The sequence below is a fragment of the Protomyctophum parallelum genome (genome assembly GCF_964188405.1).
Source record: "Protomyctophum parallelum genome assembly, chromosome: 14".
Taxonomy (NCBI): Eukaryota; Metazoa; Chordata; class Actinopteri; order Myctophiformes; family Myctophidae; genus Protomyctophum; species Protomyctophum parallelum.
This window is the reverse complement of record NC_139709.1, coordinates 44,401,650-44,418,067: the sequence shown is the minus strand read 5'-3', so window position 1 is coordinate 44,418,067 and position 16,418 is coordinate 44,401,650. Positions and strand designations below refer to the sequence as shown.

Here is a 16,418-nt window from a genome sequence, read left to right as displayed (position 1 = left end):
AAAGACACATGTGGCCAACCTGTGTCACCTATGACGTCAGTTGTCTATAGACACGTCTAGGATTTATGACTCCACATTTGGGCAAAGTTTCAGCGCCGATCAGAGCGCAGGGATTTAACTTCCATTATGAAACTGCAATAATGACTGTACTGTAAGCATATTGGCAGTGTACACAAGACATTTCACACTGATCTGCCCAGGGGTTTGTGAGATTGGCTCTGGACACACAGACATGCAATTGCACGCACGCCACGCATGCGCGTGTGCGACAGAGATGATATCCTTATTGGGTGGAAACCTTGTCCATGGAACATAAAAAGTTTAAATATGGTTGATAAGAGGTTTCTGCTGGACAGTGACGATATGCCAGCAGACCAGGGAGAGAGAAAGGAGGGGGGGGGGGGGGGGGGGGGGTTGGAGAGAGAGGGAATGAGGGGATTCAGAATGCATCCCTATTGTGTTTCATGGATGGATTTGGGACGGGAGAGGAACTGGTCTTGCGGTCCGTCTGTCCCGGGGCCAATGGCCGTGCTGCGGGCTCTGGTTACAGCACCTGCCCCTAGCTGCCCCCCCCCCCCTCCCACTCCTCCCACTAGAATGACTTATCATATCAAATAGGCCTACACGTTTTTTTGAGACCCGCTTTATAAAAGAAAATCTGACCCGTCTGAAGAGAGTGGTGCTGTACTGTACTTGTGCTGTATGTACTGTACTGTACTGTACTTTACTGTACTGTACTGTACAAGCTTGTGTGTGTGTGTGTGTGTGTGTGTGTGTGTGCGCGTGTGCGTGCGCTGTGTTTAATAAGCCGTGCTAATTGTGGCCAGTCTCAGTGATGTCATGACAGTGTTTATATGTGAGGTGACAGTGAGAAGCAGGCGACGGTGTCTGGACAGGGTGGAAGCACAGTGACGTCAGCCTATCTGACTGAGCTTCACTTTGGATCATATTCTAGCTGGAATTAGATCATTCCCTTCATGTGGCTGTAATGAGCTCCAGTATTATGGCTCGCAGTGGTGGAAGAAATACTCACAGTGTTGCTTGGGTACAAAGTACAAAGGTTATGGCACGAAAATGGACGTGAAGTGTAAAGAAGAGTAAAAAGTACAATATTTTAATAGTGTAAAAGTGAAAATATTGACAATTGGAAAGTAAAGTAAAGAGAGGTAAAATAAGTAAATAACATTACCAAAAAACAACTCAAAATTGTACTTTGAGTAAGTTCAGAACTTGAGTAACTGCACTTACTTTCCACCACTGACGGCTAGTCACCATAGATCAGTCACCTCTCCATTACGCACTTATCAATAGGATCAGTATTTGCACACATGCATGCGTACATGCGTGCGCACATGTGTGTGTTCACTATAAAAGTGCGCGTTGACCCGTGTGTTTGCATTCATGCACGCACACACGCTGCGTGTGTCTGAACAGACACATTTTCAACATGCGTGTGTCCATGAGCACATGAGCCAGAGATATTTATACACCTTTATTTATAGCTGCAAACATAGATGAATTCTTGTTGGTTTACTTTCTTTCCCCTCTGACTGTGCCTCTCTCTGTCTCCCTATGGATTTACGACAGTCTGCCTATGTGCATGTCTAGGAAACTAGTCACTGGCTCGCTCCATGCAAAACCTCTCATCTCTACCAGACTCCATCATACTACAGCGTCACGCAAAACCTCTCATCTCTACCAGACTCCATCATACTATAGCGTCACGCAAAACCTCTCATCTCTACCAGACTCCATCATACTACAGCGTCACGCAAAACCTCTCATCTCTACCAGACTCCATCATACTACAGCGTCACGCAAAACCTCTCATCTCTACCAGACTCCATCATACTACAGCGTCACGCAAAACCTCTCATCTCTACCAGACTCCATCATACTACAGCGTCACGCAAAACCTCTCATCTCTACCAGACTCCATCATACTACAGCGTCACGCAAAATCATCAAAAGTAGCAGATCTACAAGCTCGTCGATCTGTTACCTTCGCTGTTTATTTTATTATGAAGTTTCACTTTACATAAAGGTCGGGTCGATGATGCATCACAATCACATTTATAATAAATTGTAAATGCACGTAAAAGGCTTCATACCACTGATACATACTCTATATTCATTCATGTATGACGGCCTATAACTATAGGCTTATAAGCAGGACGAGCTTCTAAATGGTCTTTCTTGCCTTGATCTCCTACCCTACAACCCTCCCTTCCTCTTGATCTCCTACCCTACAACCCTCCCTTCCTCTTGATCTCCTACCCTACAACCCTCCCTTCCTCTTGATCTCCTACCCTACAACCCTCCCTTCCTCTTGATCTCCTACCCTACAACCCTCCCTTCCTCTTGATCTCCTACCCTACAACCCTCCCTTCCTCTTGATCTCCTACCCTACAACCCTCCCTTCCTCTTGATCTCCTACCCTACAACCCTCCCTTCCTCTTGATCTCCTACCCTACAACCCTCCCTTCCTCTTCTTCCCTTTCTTTGTTTTCTTTGGAAAATAACACATGGGAACTATGCACAAAAACTAATTTCACCACTTTTTTACTTGTAAAACTGTGATGTAACAAAGTTGATTTTTGATTCTGATTATGAAGTATTATAAGTGCTGGTCATAATGTCAAAACAAGAGACAGATATACTCGTACCAAGTGATTGACAGCACCTGATTGACAGCAGGTCATTATGTTCTTGGCTAGCTGAATGCAAGCACTGCCTTGATTGTGAGCCTTCATCATTAGTGTGGAGAGTTTGGTAGCGGAAGTGATGGCGCCAGTGTGTTTGGCTGCTCGTCTCCTGCTCTCGTTTTGGTTTGTGTTTCTGCTGTGTCTAAGCCTTGGCACTGTTCAGATTAAGTCTCTGCTGGTGTATGATCGCCAATCCCTCCTGGATATCCGACAAAATGCCAGGATTATTGGTTAATTTTACCACAATGAGCAAGACAACCCTCTGGCCTGCGCTTCGCGGGGCCCCCAAATCTGTGGACTGATATGATCGAATCCGAATTCGTGATGTAACAGGTCGTATTTGCTTTCATATATGTCTTTGCTGTTCATATGTATATCACATGACCATTCAATTTGGGATAATTGTGGGCAATCAATAAATGCCAGATCTTGTGAATCCATCATTTTAAGTGTACAACCTGTTTATTGGACTATTAGATAACCCTCTCACAGGATGGCGCATCACTTTCTAAGCTTCAATGATAAGAAAACTGAGGTGGTGGTGTTTGCCCCAAATGGTTCTGGTAACCCCCCTCCCTTTGATCTAGGCCCCCTGGCACAGTTTGTGAAGCCAACAGTCTCCAACCTAGGTTTTAAAATGGACAACGACTTTAAGCTAGATCGCCAAATTAGCTCAGTGGTGAAGTCTAGCTTTTTTCATTTGCGACAACTGGCAAAGGTAAAACCCTTTTTAACCACTCAGCACCTTGAGACAGTAATCCATGCCTTTATTACATCTCGGCTGGATTACTGTAACGCCCTCTACCTTGGAGGCTGGAGCCAGTCAGTCTTCCCTTGCTCAGCTCCAGTTAATTCAGAACGCGGCTGCCCGACTACTAACTGGCACGCGTAAGAGAGAGCATATAACTCCCATCCTCGCCTCTCTCCACTGGCTGCCAGTGAACTTTAGAATCCAGTTCAAGGTTCTGCTTTTTACTTTTAAAGCTTTAAGTGGTCTCGCCCCTCCATACCTCTCTGAGCTCCTCCACCCCTACTCTCCCTCCCGCTCCCTCAGGTCAGCTGACCTGATGCTGCTAGAGGTCCCGAGGGCGAAGCGGAAGCTTAGAGGGGACAGAGCTTTTTCAATCGCTGCCCCCAAGCTCTGGAACGACCTTCCCCTGCAACTTAGGCAGGCCCCCTCTCTGGCCATTTTTAAAACCTCACTGAAAACGCACTTTTATTCTTTGGCTTTTAACACAGCATGAGACCTCTGTTCCTGAACTTGCTTCCCCCCCCTCCTTTTCTTGTTTTGTGTGTTGTCTTTGTATTCTGTGTTTTTAGTCTATGTGTTTACTTACTGTTTTACCTATGTACTGTACAGCACTTTGTGGCAGCTATGGTTGTTTTAAATGTGCTATATAAATAAAGTTGAGTTGAGTTGAGTGTGTATTTAAGTAATGACTTCATTTGAGTCAAATAACTGAGATCAGAACCAATGAGTCGTCGTCGTATATGGTTCGTATATGGACTATGGCCCATCCATGTTCTCTCTATATAAGCCTATAGCTAATAGTTCTGAACGGACTGGAATTCTGTACTTTCCCATAACCCTCTAACCACAGAAAAGAAAGCAACATGTTCCAGATCATATTCTTCTCTATTAACGGGACGTGACTCACCTCATTCATAACTATTAAATCGCAGTCATCACTGCGACCGCGCCGCACTCCCCTCCCCTCCACTGCCCTCCCTAATGCTTCCTGAAGAAAATATACTGTGTGTGTGTGTGTGTGTGTGTGTGTGTGTGTGTGTGTGTGTGTGTGTGTGTGTGTGTGTGTGTGTGTGTGTGTGTGTGTGTGTGTGTGTGTGTGTGTGTGTGCGTGTGCGTGCGTGCGTGCGTGCGTGCGTGTGTGCATTTTAGAGTCTGGAAGAGTTTCAATAGGGTGAATCGATGATTCTCAATCCTTTTTCATTTCAAGGAACCCCCCTATCTTTGACATGTTTACATATCCGGTTTTCTTAATTTTTCCGAAAATCTAAGCTTGCGAAACATTTTGAACTTGTAGATCTGCTATTTTCAAGTGGCCGAAATATATATATATATATATATATATATATATACACTGTGTGCGTGTATATATACACGTATATATACGTGTATATATATTTAGGGCTGAAGTGGTTTTGTAGTAATAATCCAAATCTATACAAAGTAACTAGTAACTAAAGTTCTTGTACAATTGTAGTGGAGTAAAAGTACAATATTGTTTGTATTGAACATTGAAGCAAGTAAAAGAAAAGAAGTACAGTACTTCCGTACACCACTGCTTCTTCACACCTGTGAAGCTGTGATGTGACGATAAAGGTTCATGATTGTGATTGCAGACGTGGACCTGCTGGTGTGTAAGCACCAGGGTCCCTCCTGCTGCACCCGCAAGATGGAGGAGAGCTACCAGTACGCCGTGAAGAGGGAGACCCTTCAGAACGTCCGCTCCTACAGCTTCGACCTCAAGTACCTCCTCTCCGGACACGCCGACGCCTTCCAGGGTAAGGACCGCATGGACACTGGGAATGAGGGGGGGTCTCTCTATTCAGAGGTACAGTAGAATGTAATGGTATAAGGCAGGGGTTCTCAACCTTTTTTGGCCGGAAATGCTTTGGCCATGTCTCGCAACCCCCGCCCCGCCCCGCCCCCCCCTCCCCACCGCCAATACAAACTGACTGTAAAAATAACCTTAATAGAGAAAATATATCGTAAATGAATACTGAAGCCAGATATAAACATTAAGGAAAGTTTATGCATGTATACTAAGTGTACTATGTAAACGCTTCATTTCCATTTTCCAGCCATTCAGTTGCAAAAAAAACAAAACAGAAAACGTTTATTATTATTGTTTTTTTTATATATAATATGTAGTAGCAGCACCCTGACTCTGTTTGACCAGAATGGAACAGAGCCTTCATTAGTATCAGTGGTAACACCTGGGAAGGAAGTAGGGAAGGGGCCCAAGTTCTTTCCAAAATGGCGTGTGTGCATAGAGCCCATTAAGCCACTGACCCTGTGGGCCCATTTTTAAACTCTGGTCTACACATGGAAGCAAATATAGAAGACATAATGCACTTTCGGAGAACAGTAGCTGCCGCACATAATTTGCGTAAAACGCTTGACCAAGCCCTTCCCCGTCATCTAACCGAACTCTTTTGCAGTCCAAATGCACTGGAAAAAAAAGTTCCAGTGCATCCATGCAAAGTTCCAGCCCAACAAAAAAGTTTAGTTTTTGCAAGGAATTTCTTTATTTGTCCGATATTCGCGAATAACATTTATTTTTGTTACATTCACTTCCCCCCCGGGGCCACGATTGTCGGCACGCAGACAAGTATGTGAACTGGTAAAACATGGGCAAAGTCAATTCCCCACCCGAGCCCACCCCCCCCCCCCCCCCCCCCCACCCCCATTCGCCTTTTGATTTCTTTCCTACTGCAGTACGTTCTGTGGGTTTGGCAGTAGCAGCGGTGTGGAGAGAAATCAGCCCGGCAGAGAGGAACGAGGCTACACAGGCCCTCTTCTCTGCCTCAGGCTTTTGATTGTCTGGCTGTGCAGCTCTCAGATCCTCCTCTGGGAACAGCAGTAGCACACAGTACAACCTTGGTTTACCCCAAACTCCGGGACACTCGAGGTATAGTGTACAAAAATGAAATGTTCAGCGCAGTGTCTGCCATGCACCGGAATTCGGGAAGCTCCGATGTAAAGCGTGCAGGCACTCCTCCGACAACCTGTGCAATATCATTTTTTTGTGTGTGTTTGTCAAGTGTGTATGTGTGTGTGTGTGTGTGTGTGTGTATGTGTGTATGTGTGGTGAATTAGGTCCTGCTGTACAGTTTTCTCTCTGTCTCTCTCTCTCTCTCTATCTCTGTCTCTCTAAATCAGGCAGAGGGCCAGTCGCCTTCCGCCGGTAATTGCAATGTCATTTGAATTCTGAAATTTCCGAAACAGTGTGGGTTTTTTTCTCTCTCCCCTAAAAAAACCCCCCTCCCAACACTGTCCCACAAGGCTGACGAGATGCTTTGAATGTTTTTGGTGTATCAGGAATTCGGGTACCATGCAATTTGTTTTATAGGACAATGTACTCTGCCGAGACGGCGTGTTGTTTTACGATCGCTGTTGGGACACCAGCGGCCTTCGCTTGCCAAAATATGGAAAACTGCATGCATGACATGCGAGCGTGTGGCGCAATGAGGAGAAAATGTTTTGCCGAACGTGAAGTAGCAATAATGGAAACTGGATTAGCCTTCCTCTTAGACATCGCCGTCCCTGGAAAGTTTTACAGTCATGTCAGACCCGTAACTGTCAGTGAGAGAGGAAACAGTTTTAAGAGTACCGTATGTGAGCATAAGGCAGACTTAAGGGCCTCTATACACTGACACGAAACAAGACAGGAACGCCCAAAAACGTCACAGCCGGTTTTTTAACAAGACAGGAACGCCCAAAAACATCACATCCGGTGTTTTACCCTGGGCAGAATTTTCTATGGCTGCCAATGCAACTTTTTCCAATCCTTAATCACATACGGCAAACACCTATGCCGATAATATCTAACTTGCGGAGGTAACGTGCCTTGTCCGCGGGCAACAGATCTTTCAACGTATGGCATTGCAAATACGTTAGATAATCGCTACTCTGCGCAATATTGTTTTGAAAATGCCGCAAATTGCATTGCAGTGAACGAGAGCAAATCACAAATCACAAATCTTACCCCGGGGGGTGGGCGGAGCCGCGGAGTCGCAGCTGACGCCCCTCCCTCCGCTCTGATGACGCGTTGTTATGTCAATGTATACCCTTCTCTGAGGAGACTGCACTTACACATTTGAACCAGTGTTGGCGTTAGTGAGCACTCCCCACTGCAGGCAGGCAGGCAGACTGACTGACTCAAAAAGTCCCTCAAACCATTGCACTATTATATATTATAACATTATGTTTGTGGCACAAACAAGTTCTGAACAGTCTGCTACGCATGCTCACACACGGGCAGATGCAAAAGATAAAGATCACAGACTGTATTTGTAGCGGGGTAGTCGTTAAGCAGCTCAACCCCACCAAGCAGCTCAACCACTGAAACCAAAACAAACGTCCAACATAGATAAAAGTAATTACTCACCTACTGCTGCAGGTTCCATAAGTAATCCCAGTGTTGTTCAAGATGCATGTTTTTATATTGTAAATAATTATCGTTGCGTGGTTTAGCGACGACTACGACTATGGGAGTGTCATAGTAGCTTGTTTACAACTGAAACGGACTTCCTGTGCACTAACTTCCTCTTCAAAATAAGAGTCACATGTAATGATTAGTCAACACTATAGTTTTATTTATAAGTCTACTTACAGGAGGTTAACATCTCATTTGAGTTCCATTTGAATGCCTGTCAGATTTCTCTACATAACTATCTCAGCTGTTGGTGCGCAAATGAGCCTTGCATCTACCACGGTCCACACAGAAAACATTTTGACGACGTATGCGCAGTTGCGCACTGGCCACCCGCCACCGGTTGTGCCCATCAATTAATATTCGAGTGCCAACCCTAACGAGCGAACATTCATACCCCGAAAGTTTGGGGACACACAGAGGCAGAGACAGTAACACATGCTGCTACGTGAATAATCTTGTCGGAAAAGCGTACGGACCCCATCCACTTTAGTTAGAACAATTTCTAATACATTATTTTAAGTTATCTGTATCTATACAAACACAACGAGCTACGCCGTACGAGCTGGGCCGGCACCTGTCAGCGGGGAGTGTTGGGCGGGAGGATTAGGATGAAGGCTCTACAATTCCTCTCTGTGGGGTCTCCTCACTGGCAGAGGTGAGCCAGTAGGGATACAAACAGCAGTGACTAACACACACAGCAATGTGTGTGGGGAGGATTCAATTGGCATAACGACAAAATTAGAGAGACAAAGAAACAGGTAAAATGCAAACATAGACACAAAAAAGGGACCGTCCAAACAGGCCGCGGTGGAAGAAACTGGAAGAAATTACAATATAAAAGCACATGGCAGACAGTTCTATTAGTGTGTCGGTAGAGGCCTCTCCCGCAGGGCCTTCTAAGGACAATCCCTGTCCTGTCTGAGTGCTCCGTGTGGAATGTCAAGTAGTGAGTGGCTGAGATACCACATGAAGTCATGGGAATATGAATTTGGCTGATACTGCACACGCATTCTCAACCACTTAGGCCCTATTAAGGCCTCTATTATGTTAATTTGTTTGTGTGCGAGAAGGACATGTTATTTTGTCCCATCTGTATGCGGTCATGTTAATACAATATAACTTAAACAGTTGGTGGTTGTTGAATTTGGTCTTGCTGCTATTCTAGACATTTAGATCCTGGTTTCTGGTTTGACACGAACGTTGACCTGAGGGTCGAAATTACATTTCTCCCCAGAGCAAGTAGCAGGCAGGCTCTATTAACTCAGTGGTAAAATTGTCAGCTGCACGATCCAAGTTTAAACAAATCTGGGGTATAACAAGAAAGCTATAGTGCCGATATAAAGATGCAATATATAGAGCAAGCTCACAACATGTCACATCCAGGCTTGTCATGAGCTTGATGATCTGCTTATTTTCTGCTCTTTGTGTGTGAAATTTAATTTTATTTAATTGTTCTCGCCTGTAATGACATGGCCAAATGACAGATGACAGGGTTAATGGGATACTTACAGTATACTAAGTTGACCGCATTCCCAAGGACTGCGGCCAGATTCCCAAGGGCCCTATAGCTGTACTTACAGTAGTTGACCAAAGGGTTCAATTGGTTAAACACACCCAATTTTGGTTGATGGCTAATTCCCTGAATGTGTTTGTGGGTCCCTCTCTTTCCCCGTCTTCATTTTATTCTTTATTTTACATATCAGCTCTGACGGGCGGAAACCTCATTATTATGTCCAAAACTGTTGCTTTTCAGTATTCTAATTTAAAAAGGGCAAAAGTAGCAGACTGATGAACTCAAAATGTGGCATGATAAAAATAAACACACAAAACGTTAAAGTTCTGCCAGTTATATTACTTTCTCTCCATCTCCATCTCCTTCCATGCAAACCTTGTACCAGGCTAGAGGCTGTGTTGTCCCACTGACCTGGTGGTGATTATTTGATGATCAGGTTCAATCTGGATGTGGCTACTATTTGTCCTGATCATCTCTGGTTGCTGGACATCCGGGCCATAGAGCCAGCAATGCGTTATATTTTAACTTGTAAACACAAAGGCCCTCATTTATCAATCGAGTGTAAAATCTGCCTCAAATTTGAGCCTATAGGTTTTGGAGTACACTCACGTCGCCACGGCATTTATAAAGTGATCGCAAACAGCTGATACTTCCTTAATTTCATTCCTAGCAGTGATAAATGTGACGGCTGAAATCAATCTGGCACGCCCTATAAAATCAAGCCTCGCCCTTGTTTTTACGACATGAACAACTGCAATACGACCAAACAAGTATGGAAACCATAGTTACATGATGGAAAAGGCCAATAAAAAAGTTTCCCCTGCTTGCCTTGCTGCCCGCCGCACCCCCCCTTACACCTATAGGCCTATAGCATACAATTGCAAATAGGCAAGCTATAGGCCTATATTTGTCATTGTCACTTGGAAATAAAGGCTTGCAGTCCATTTATGCCTAAATATAGGCAGCGCTCCCGAATCATCTCACAAGTGCACTCGCATATAATGTTTAACAAGCACTGTTTGATTAAGCATAAACTTGTACATTGTAAACATGTTATATTGTTTTTAATTGCGCAATTTTAATTGCTTGTATGTAAAGTTGGAAATCTCAATTTATTTATTTTTTACTACATGTTTTATATTAATATTTTAGGAGTGAATACAGATGTTTAGATGCCTGTGACAGCCTGTCACAGGACAAAGCCTACGACAGCTCACAGACGTGATTTTTGTCCTGGCACACGTTCAAGTTCAAGGTTTTGCGGAAATGATAAATGAGGGCCAAACACTGTACGGCGCTTGTCAAACCGCTACTTTTGAATATTTGCATTTGAATCCTGAAAAGTAGTTTTGGACTACCACGTTGCACTGCCCCTGAGCAGTGTTTGTGCCCAGTTTGATACGGATTGGAGCAACAGTGCACCATGGAAACGTGTGGCCCCTGGGGGGGCCAGCTAGCTGCAGGGTTGTACAACGTGGCCCCTGGTGTGACTATTCTCATGGCAGACCCCTAAGCAGCGTTTGTGCCCGGTTTGGTGCCGATCGGAGACTCTGAGTGTACCTGTACTGTACCTTATGGTACCTTATGTACCCAAATATATGTATTTCAATATAACTTTTTAGCCTTCTTCTAAGGGAACATAACATTGTCGTATGTGTGTGTCTTTCCAAGATTACACTCACTTCTTTCACTCGCTGTAGTATATTATGTAATGTATATTACAAGGTTGATGACGGCGCAACAAATAGTATAATATCGCCACAACATCTGAATAAATGCGACCATAGAAAGGACAAATGCATCGTCTCTGTCGATGTCAAAGATTGCGAAAGTATAGATCTACAAGCTCTAAACGTGTCGCTTCATCATGCCACGTTTCGAGCTTGTAGATCTGCTACTTTTGATGCTTTTGTGTGACGCTATGTAGTGCAGTAGTAGGGCATTCATTAAAAATAAATATATATATATAGCAACGACATACAGTATAGGCTACTGTAACAGGGCTCACTCGGGGACAGAATGTGTATGCGTGGATATGTTGTTGTGTGGTTTGATTGTGCGGTTACATTGTCGGTCAAACCGCTACAGCGTGTATGTATACTGTATACCAATGTTTTTTCTGTGGTAATAATCCTCCACAGTCATGTTGTTCATTTCAATTTTTTCTTTTCAACTCAGAATCACCCATGCTGATTGCTGGGGTTTAGCCAAGGGGACATGCCCGTTAGAAGGCAGATGGTGTGTATGCGTGTGTGTGTGCGTGCGCGTGTGCGTGTTTTGGTTGGCCTGCTTTTGTTTTGACAGGCCGAAAGGCCCTACTGTGCTTTGTCTGGTGTGGGAGTTGTCATGTCATGAGTGTGACCCCGTAAACACGGACCACATTTATCATCATCGAGCTGCCGCTTTTCAGCCGCACACGAAACGAGATCAATGGAAAAACTTCCAAGATCATGATCACAGTTTCACTAAAATAGAAGCCGTTTCCATTTCCAGTAAGTGTCTTGTTGAGGTATTCCTGCACTGTAATTTTCTGAGGCAGCCGCAGACAAGGTCACATCCTGGGGTTAAGATCCTTATGTAATGACCTCTGATCCCCAACAACCTCCCGTGCATACTCCCAATCCCCCCCCCCCCCCCCCCCTCCCCCAGCCTCCCAACCGTTACCTTAAGAGAAGCATGCACGACAGTGTTGCCATGTCCGCTCATTATAAGCGATTTTGGGCTTATTTTTATAAGATGTTGGTAGTTGCGGGTTGTCGTTTTTTGGGGCTTGTTAAAGTGTATAGTTGCTTATTTGGGCTTGCTTATAAACCAGTGGTTCTTAAACATGTTCATGGCAAGGGCACCCAAATTAATATGTATTTGATATGTAGCCTATTGGGGGGGCAATACAAGATTTGTATTGTTAAAATTGTATCTTTATCATTATCATTATCATTATTTTAGCGGAGCTGGTAGATTGGCTATTTTCAAATAGCCATAGCCAAGTCGCTTCTTTTGGGCCCGTTTTCATACACTTGCTGTTTTCTCTTTAAAAAAACAGGCAACGTAGACACAAACGCACACTGAATGGAGTTGAGACAAGGCTGTATTCTGCGGCAACCAAGTTGTCTGACATCTGTATAAAATAATCACAACAACACACACAGTAATAATGGGAATGGCAGCTCTGACTTGACTTCATCTGGAGCTGCACAAATCCCCCAACCAGTCCACATGACTCATGGTGTGAATGATTGCCACGTCATGCAGCATGCAAGTATAACATTATTATTATTATTTATTTGCGACTGTGACACGCAGGCCACACACAGGCCATGTCACAGGCTCCTCTCACACATAGAAGAGACGGGTGTGTGCTGCTTGTCGCCTGTCTCCTCTGTGGTTCGGAACTGCTCGCAATTCATTTTCAATGCGAGTCACGTGGTTATGACGAGACAAACTTGTTCGATGGCTGTGTTCTGGCTGTCCAACACAGAGAAGACACCCTGGGCTGTATTTTGCGTGTCTTAAGTACTTATTACTTAACTTAAGACCTGGAGGTGTGATAGCATTGACCACGCCTCCAGGTCTTAAGTTAAGTAATAAGACCTGGTACTTAAGACACGCAAAATACAGCCCCCTGTCTCTTATGTGTGAAACATCAGATTTCAGGGGGTGGGGGGGGGGGGGGGGGGGGGACGCGTTTTTGGACGCAGTAGGTTGACAGGAAATGTACAGTAGTTTGAGTGAGCTTCAGTTAGACAAGGCAATAACTTCCCAACTTGTCTATCAGGTGTGTGTGTGTGTGTGTGTGTGTGTGTGTGTGTGTGTGTGTGTGTGTGTGTGTGTGTGTGTGTGTGTGTGTGTGTGTGTGTGTGTGTGTGTGTGTGTGTGTGTGTGTGTGTGTGTGTGTGTGTGTGTGTGTGTGTGTGTGTGTGTGTGTGTGTGTGTGTGTGTGTGTGTGTGTGTGTGTGTGTGTGTGTGTGTGAAAGACAGGTGGGATTGGAAGAATGTGTTTCTGAGCGTATATTATACCCACGCTGCTGGGGAGCAGATGTCATGAAAATGCTGACACTTTTGATACCAAGTGTCACCGATATGCAGGGAGAGAGACCGGGCCTGGAGCTAAAGGCCATGACATGTGTGTGTGTGTGTGTGTGTGTGCGCGCTAGAGCGCTAGAGCATACTGTATCTGTGTTGACAACACCCCATCGTTACCATAGACACCTCGCTGCAGAAGGTGCGTGCGCCGATTGCTGACAAATGTTTTTTCGTTGGAATTTTCCCTCTCGTCCCAAATAGCGTTTCAGCGAGAATGAATCGAAGCACCTTGTTGTGTTTTCCAACTCTCCCCAGTGAGAGAGGGAGAGGGTGTCAGGGGCCACACCGTGAGAGGCACAATGCTTTCTTGTTATGGCAAGATAATTAGCTGATCTGCTTTAGCTGATCTGCCAGGAACCCTCCCCTGACCCCCTGTCCTCAGAGGCATCGAGATGCGTGCGTGCGTGCGTGAGAGAGAGAGAGAGAGACATAGATTAGTATAAAATGTCACCTAAGGCAGTGGAAAGATATAAGAGTGCCATTTGCCTTGCGAGGAAAAAAGGCATAACAAGGAGAGAGAAAGGCGGGAGGCAGTGTAAAAGTGTGCGTGTGGTTCAGCGTCAAGTACGTATGCATGCACTACGTGCATGCATGCATACGTGCTTGTGCACGTGTGTGTGCGTCATGAGCATTCGCCTCTCCCTAGACTCCCTGTGCTTCCGCACTGGGGCAGAGTGTGTGTGTGTGTGTGTGTGTGTGTGTGTGTTACACACACATGTACTGTATGTGCCTCTGTCTCCATTGGGAGACAGTAAGACTCCACGTCTATTACTCCCTTTCTCAGACCACCTCCCATTCCGATTCTCAGAGCCCCCCCGACCCCTCAGCCCTTGCAGACAGTGAGCCTGGAAACAAACATACAGTAGAACAACGACAGAGCAGAGACGTCAGGCCTAATGCCCTTATTGTTTTAGTTTATAAACCATACTAAAATGACCCTCCTCCCCCTGCTCTCCCTCTGGGAATTTCCATGACTATTATTGCATTGCTTTGTTTTGTTTTTCCTCCTTTATCTCCATTAGACTCGGCTTGGGTGGCTAACAAAGCCTGCCTACACGGAGTTAGCATGCAGTCTTTTTTTTTTTTTAATGAAGCAGTGATGAGTTATCAAGTATGCGTGCTTGATTTATATGTGGTTTGCGTGAATGTGCACTGTATGCATATTGATATTTGTGTATGTATGTGTGCACGGCTGCGTAATTGTGCACGTGCGTGCACCAAGTACATGTATAACGTTGAATCATCAGGCCATTGTGTTCGGTCTTGTTTTGATCCGCACGATCCGTCATCAGACATAAAGGACTTTCTTATCTGTATTATTGCAATTATCTTTGACTTTGTCTGCAAATTCTCTTCTCTCTTGTCTTGTTCTTGTTGTGTGCGTCTTTCCTCTGATGTCTTTGCCTGCTTTCTCTCTCTCTCTCTCTCTCTCTCTCTTCCTCCTCATCATCGTGGCCTTATATATTTCCCTCAGCAGATGTTTTGACCGACCATATTTCCTCCGAGACCGCCGTTTTTGGACGCACCATGACACGGCGCTGCTGAACCATGAGCTCATGTTGAAATGAAGGACATCCGGCATCCGGATCAATCCTGATTCATGTCCAGTCCAATCACACTATAGGGCGGGGGAGGAGGCCCGTTTATGGACCTGCTGTCCACAGCATGTTTGTGTGGCCTCCACGTGTATTTTATTTTTTATGGTTGTGCGTTTAAAGCCAATGCGCTTCTCCTGTCTCGCCAGACTAGACGTGACACACCGGGGCAGGATGCGCTCCCCTCCAGGTTTTCAACGAGGAGGATTAACGTATAGACTAGAGGGAAAGGGAAGGAGGAAGAGGTGGAGGAGGAGGAAGAGGTGGGGGCTGGGGGGGGTACTCGTGCCTCTCCCAGTCATAAAGTCACACGAATGGGGCCTGGCCTAATTGCCTCTGCTTTTCATCTGTGTGTCTCACCTCAGCACGAACGTGTGAAAAGACCAGAGGAGGAGGGGGGGGGGGGAATTAAAAAACTTCAGTGCACTGTGCCTACACATGTTGCGACCGAAGGAGGTCGCAACATGTGTAGGCACAGTGCAAGGAATAAATGCATTCGCCATGTATCCGAAGGAAGTCTGATCCAATCACTTTTAGATTTCTCCAGTTTAATCCTGAGTTTAAGTTTTGTTGTGTTCATGATCTGATTTTAGGCATGTTTAAGCCTCCAGGAAAATCCGTGTTGAGGTTCTTAATCCACTGTTTTTCATTAAAACTTCTTTGTCCTACTTTCCAGTTGGGATTGTGTTGAAGTCCAGCGCATTTTAGAGCTTCAATGCCGTGAGCCATGAAATGTTGCACAAACCTTGTGGTTGTCTTTTTTCCATTGTTAATATTGTATCTGTGTTGTCCCAGCCTTGTACCTATTGTTTTACCCGTTTCTCCGACATATTGTAAACCTCACTGTCGATTCCTTGGGCATGTGACGGATTTAACTTGTCTCCACTGTTGAGGAGAAACCCCAGCTGAGCTGCTGTTTATAACATCGCGCAGTGAGGGTCCACTGATTAAAAAAGGTTACCCGCCCGCGCTGCGTTGCGTTCCGCCTGCACCCGGACCCGTTCATTTATAAAGGTATATATACGCGCCCGTTCCTACCCGTCAAACACGGGTACCCGCGGGGAATCACGGGTATCCGACCCGAGCGGTGTTCATTGAACGTGTGAGGAAAGTGTGCACAGGTGTGTTTGAAGGTGGTTGGCGTGCCCTTACTGGCCCAGTGAGTCCACTCTCTTGTAAACCCTGCAGTGATATATCTCTGTAGTTCTTCTTGGCCTCTCTCTATCTATCTATCTTCCTCATTCTGTCTTTATCTCCATGTCTCTTTCACGCTCTCTTCTCTCTATACCATCATCCTCTCTCTCTCTCTATCTCTTTCTCCCTCTCTCTCTCTCCCTCT

The 16,418-nt window shown here is 45.2% G+C and overlaps 1 protein-coding gene across 2 annotated transcripts in view; it reads left to right on the top strand.

The window, feature by feature from the left end:
- The window catches only part of LOC310870413 (glypican-5-like), a 176,441-nt gene that overhangs the window by 14,803 nt on the left and 145,220 nt on the right, over nt 1-16,418 (top strand). For both annotated transcript variants that reach the window (XM_083781632.1, XM_083781633.1), the window contains exon 2: nt 5,070-5,231. In XM_083781632.1, the coding sequence (XP_083637758.1) occupies nt 5,070-5,231 (162 nt within the window). The remainder of the gene's footprint in view (nt 1-5,069; nt 5,232-16,418) is intronic.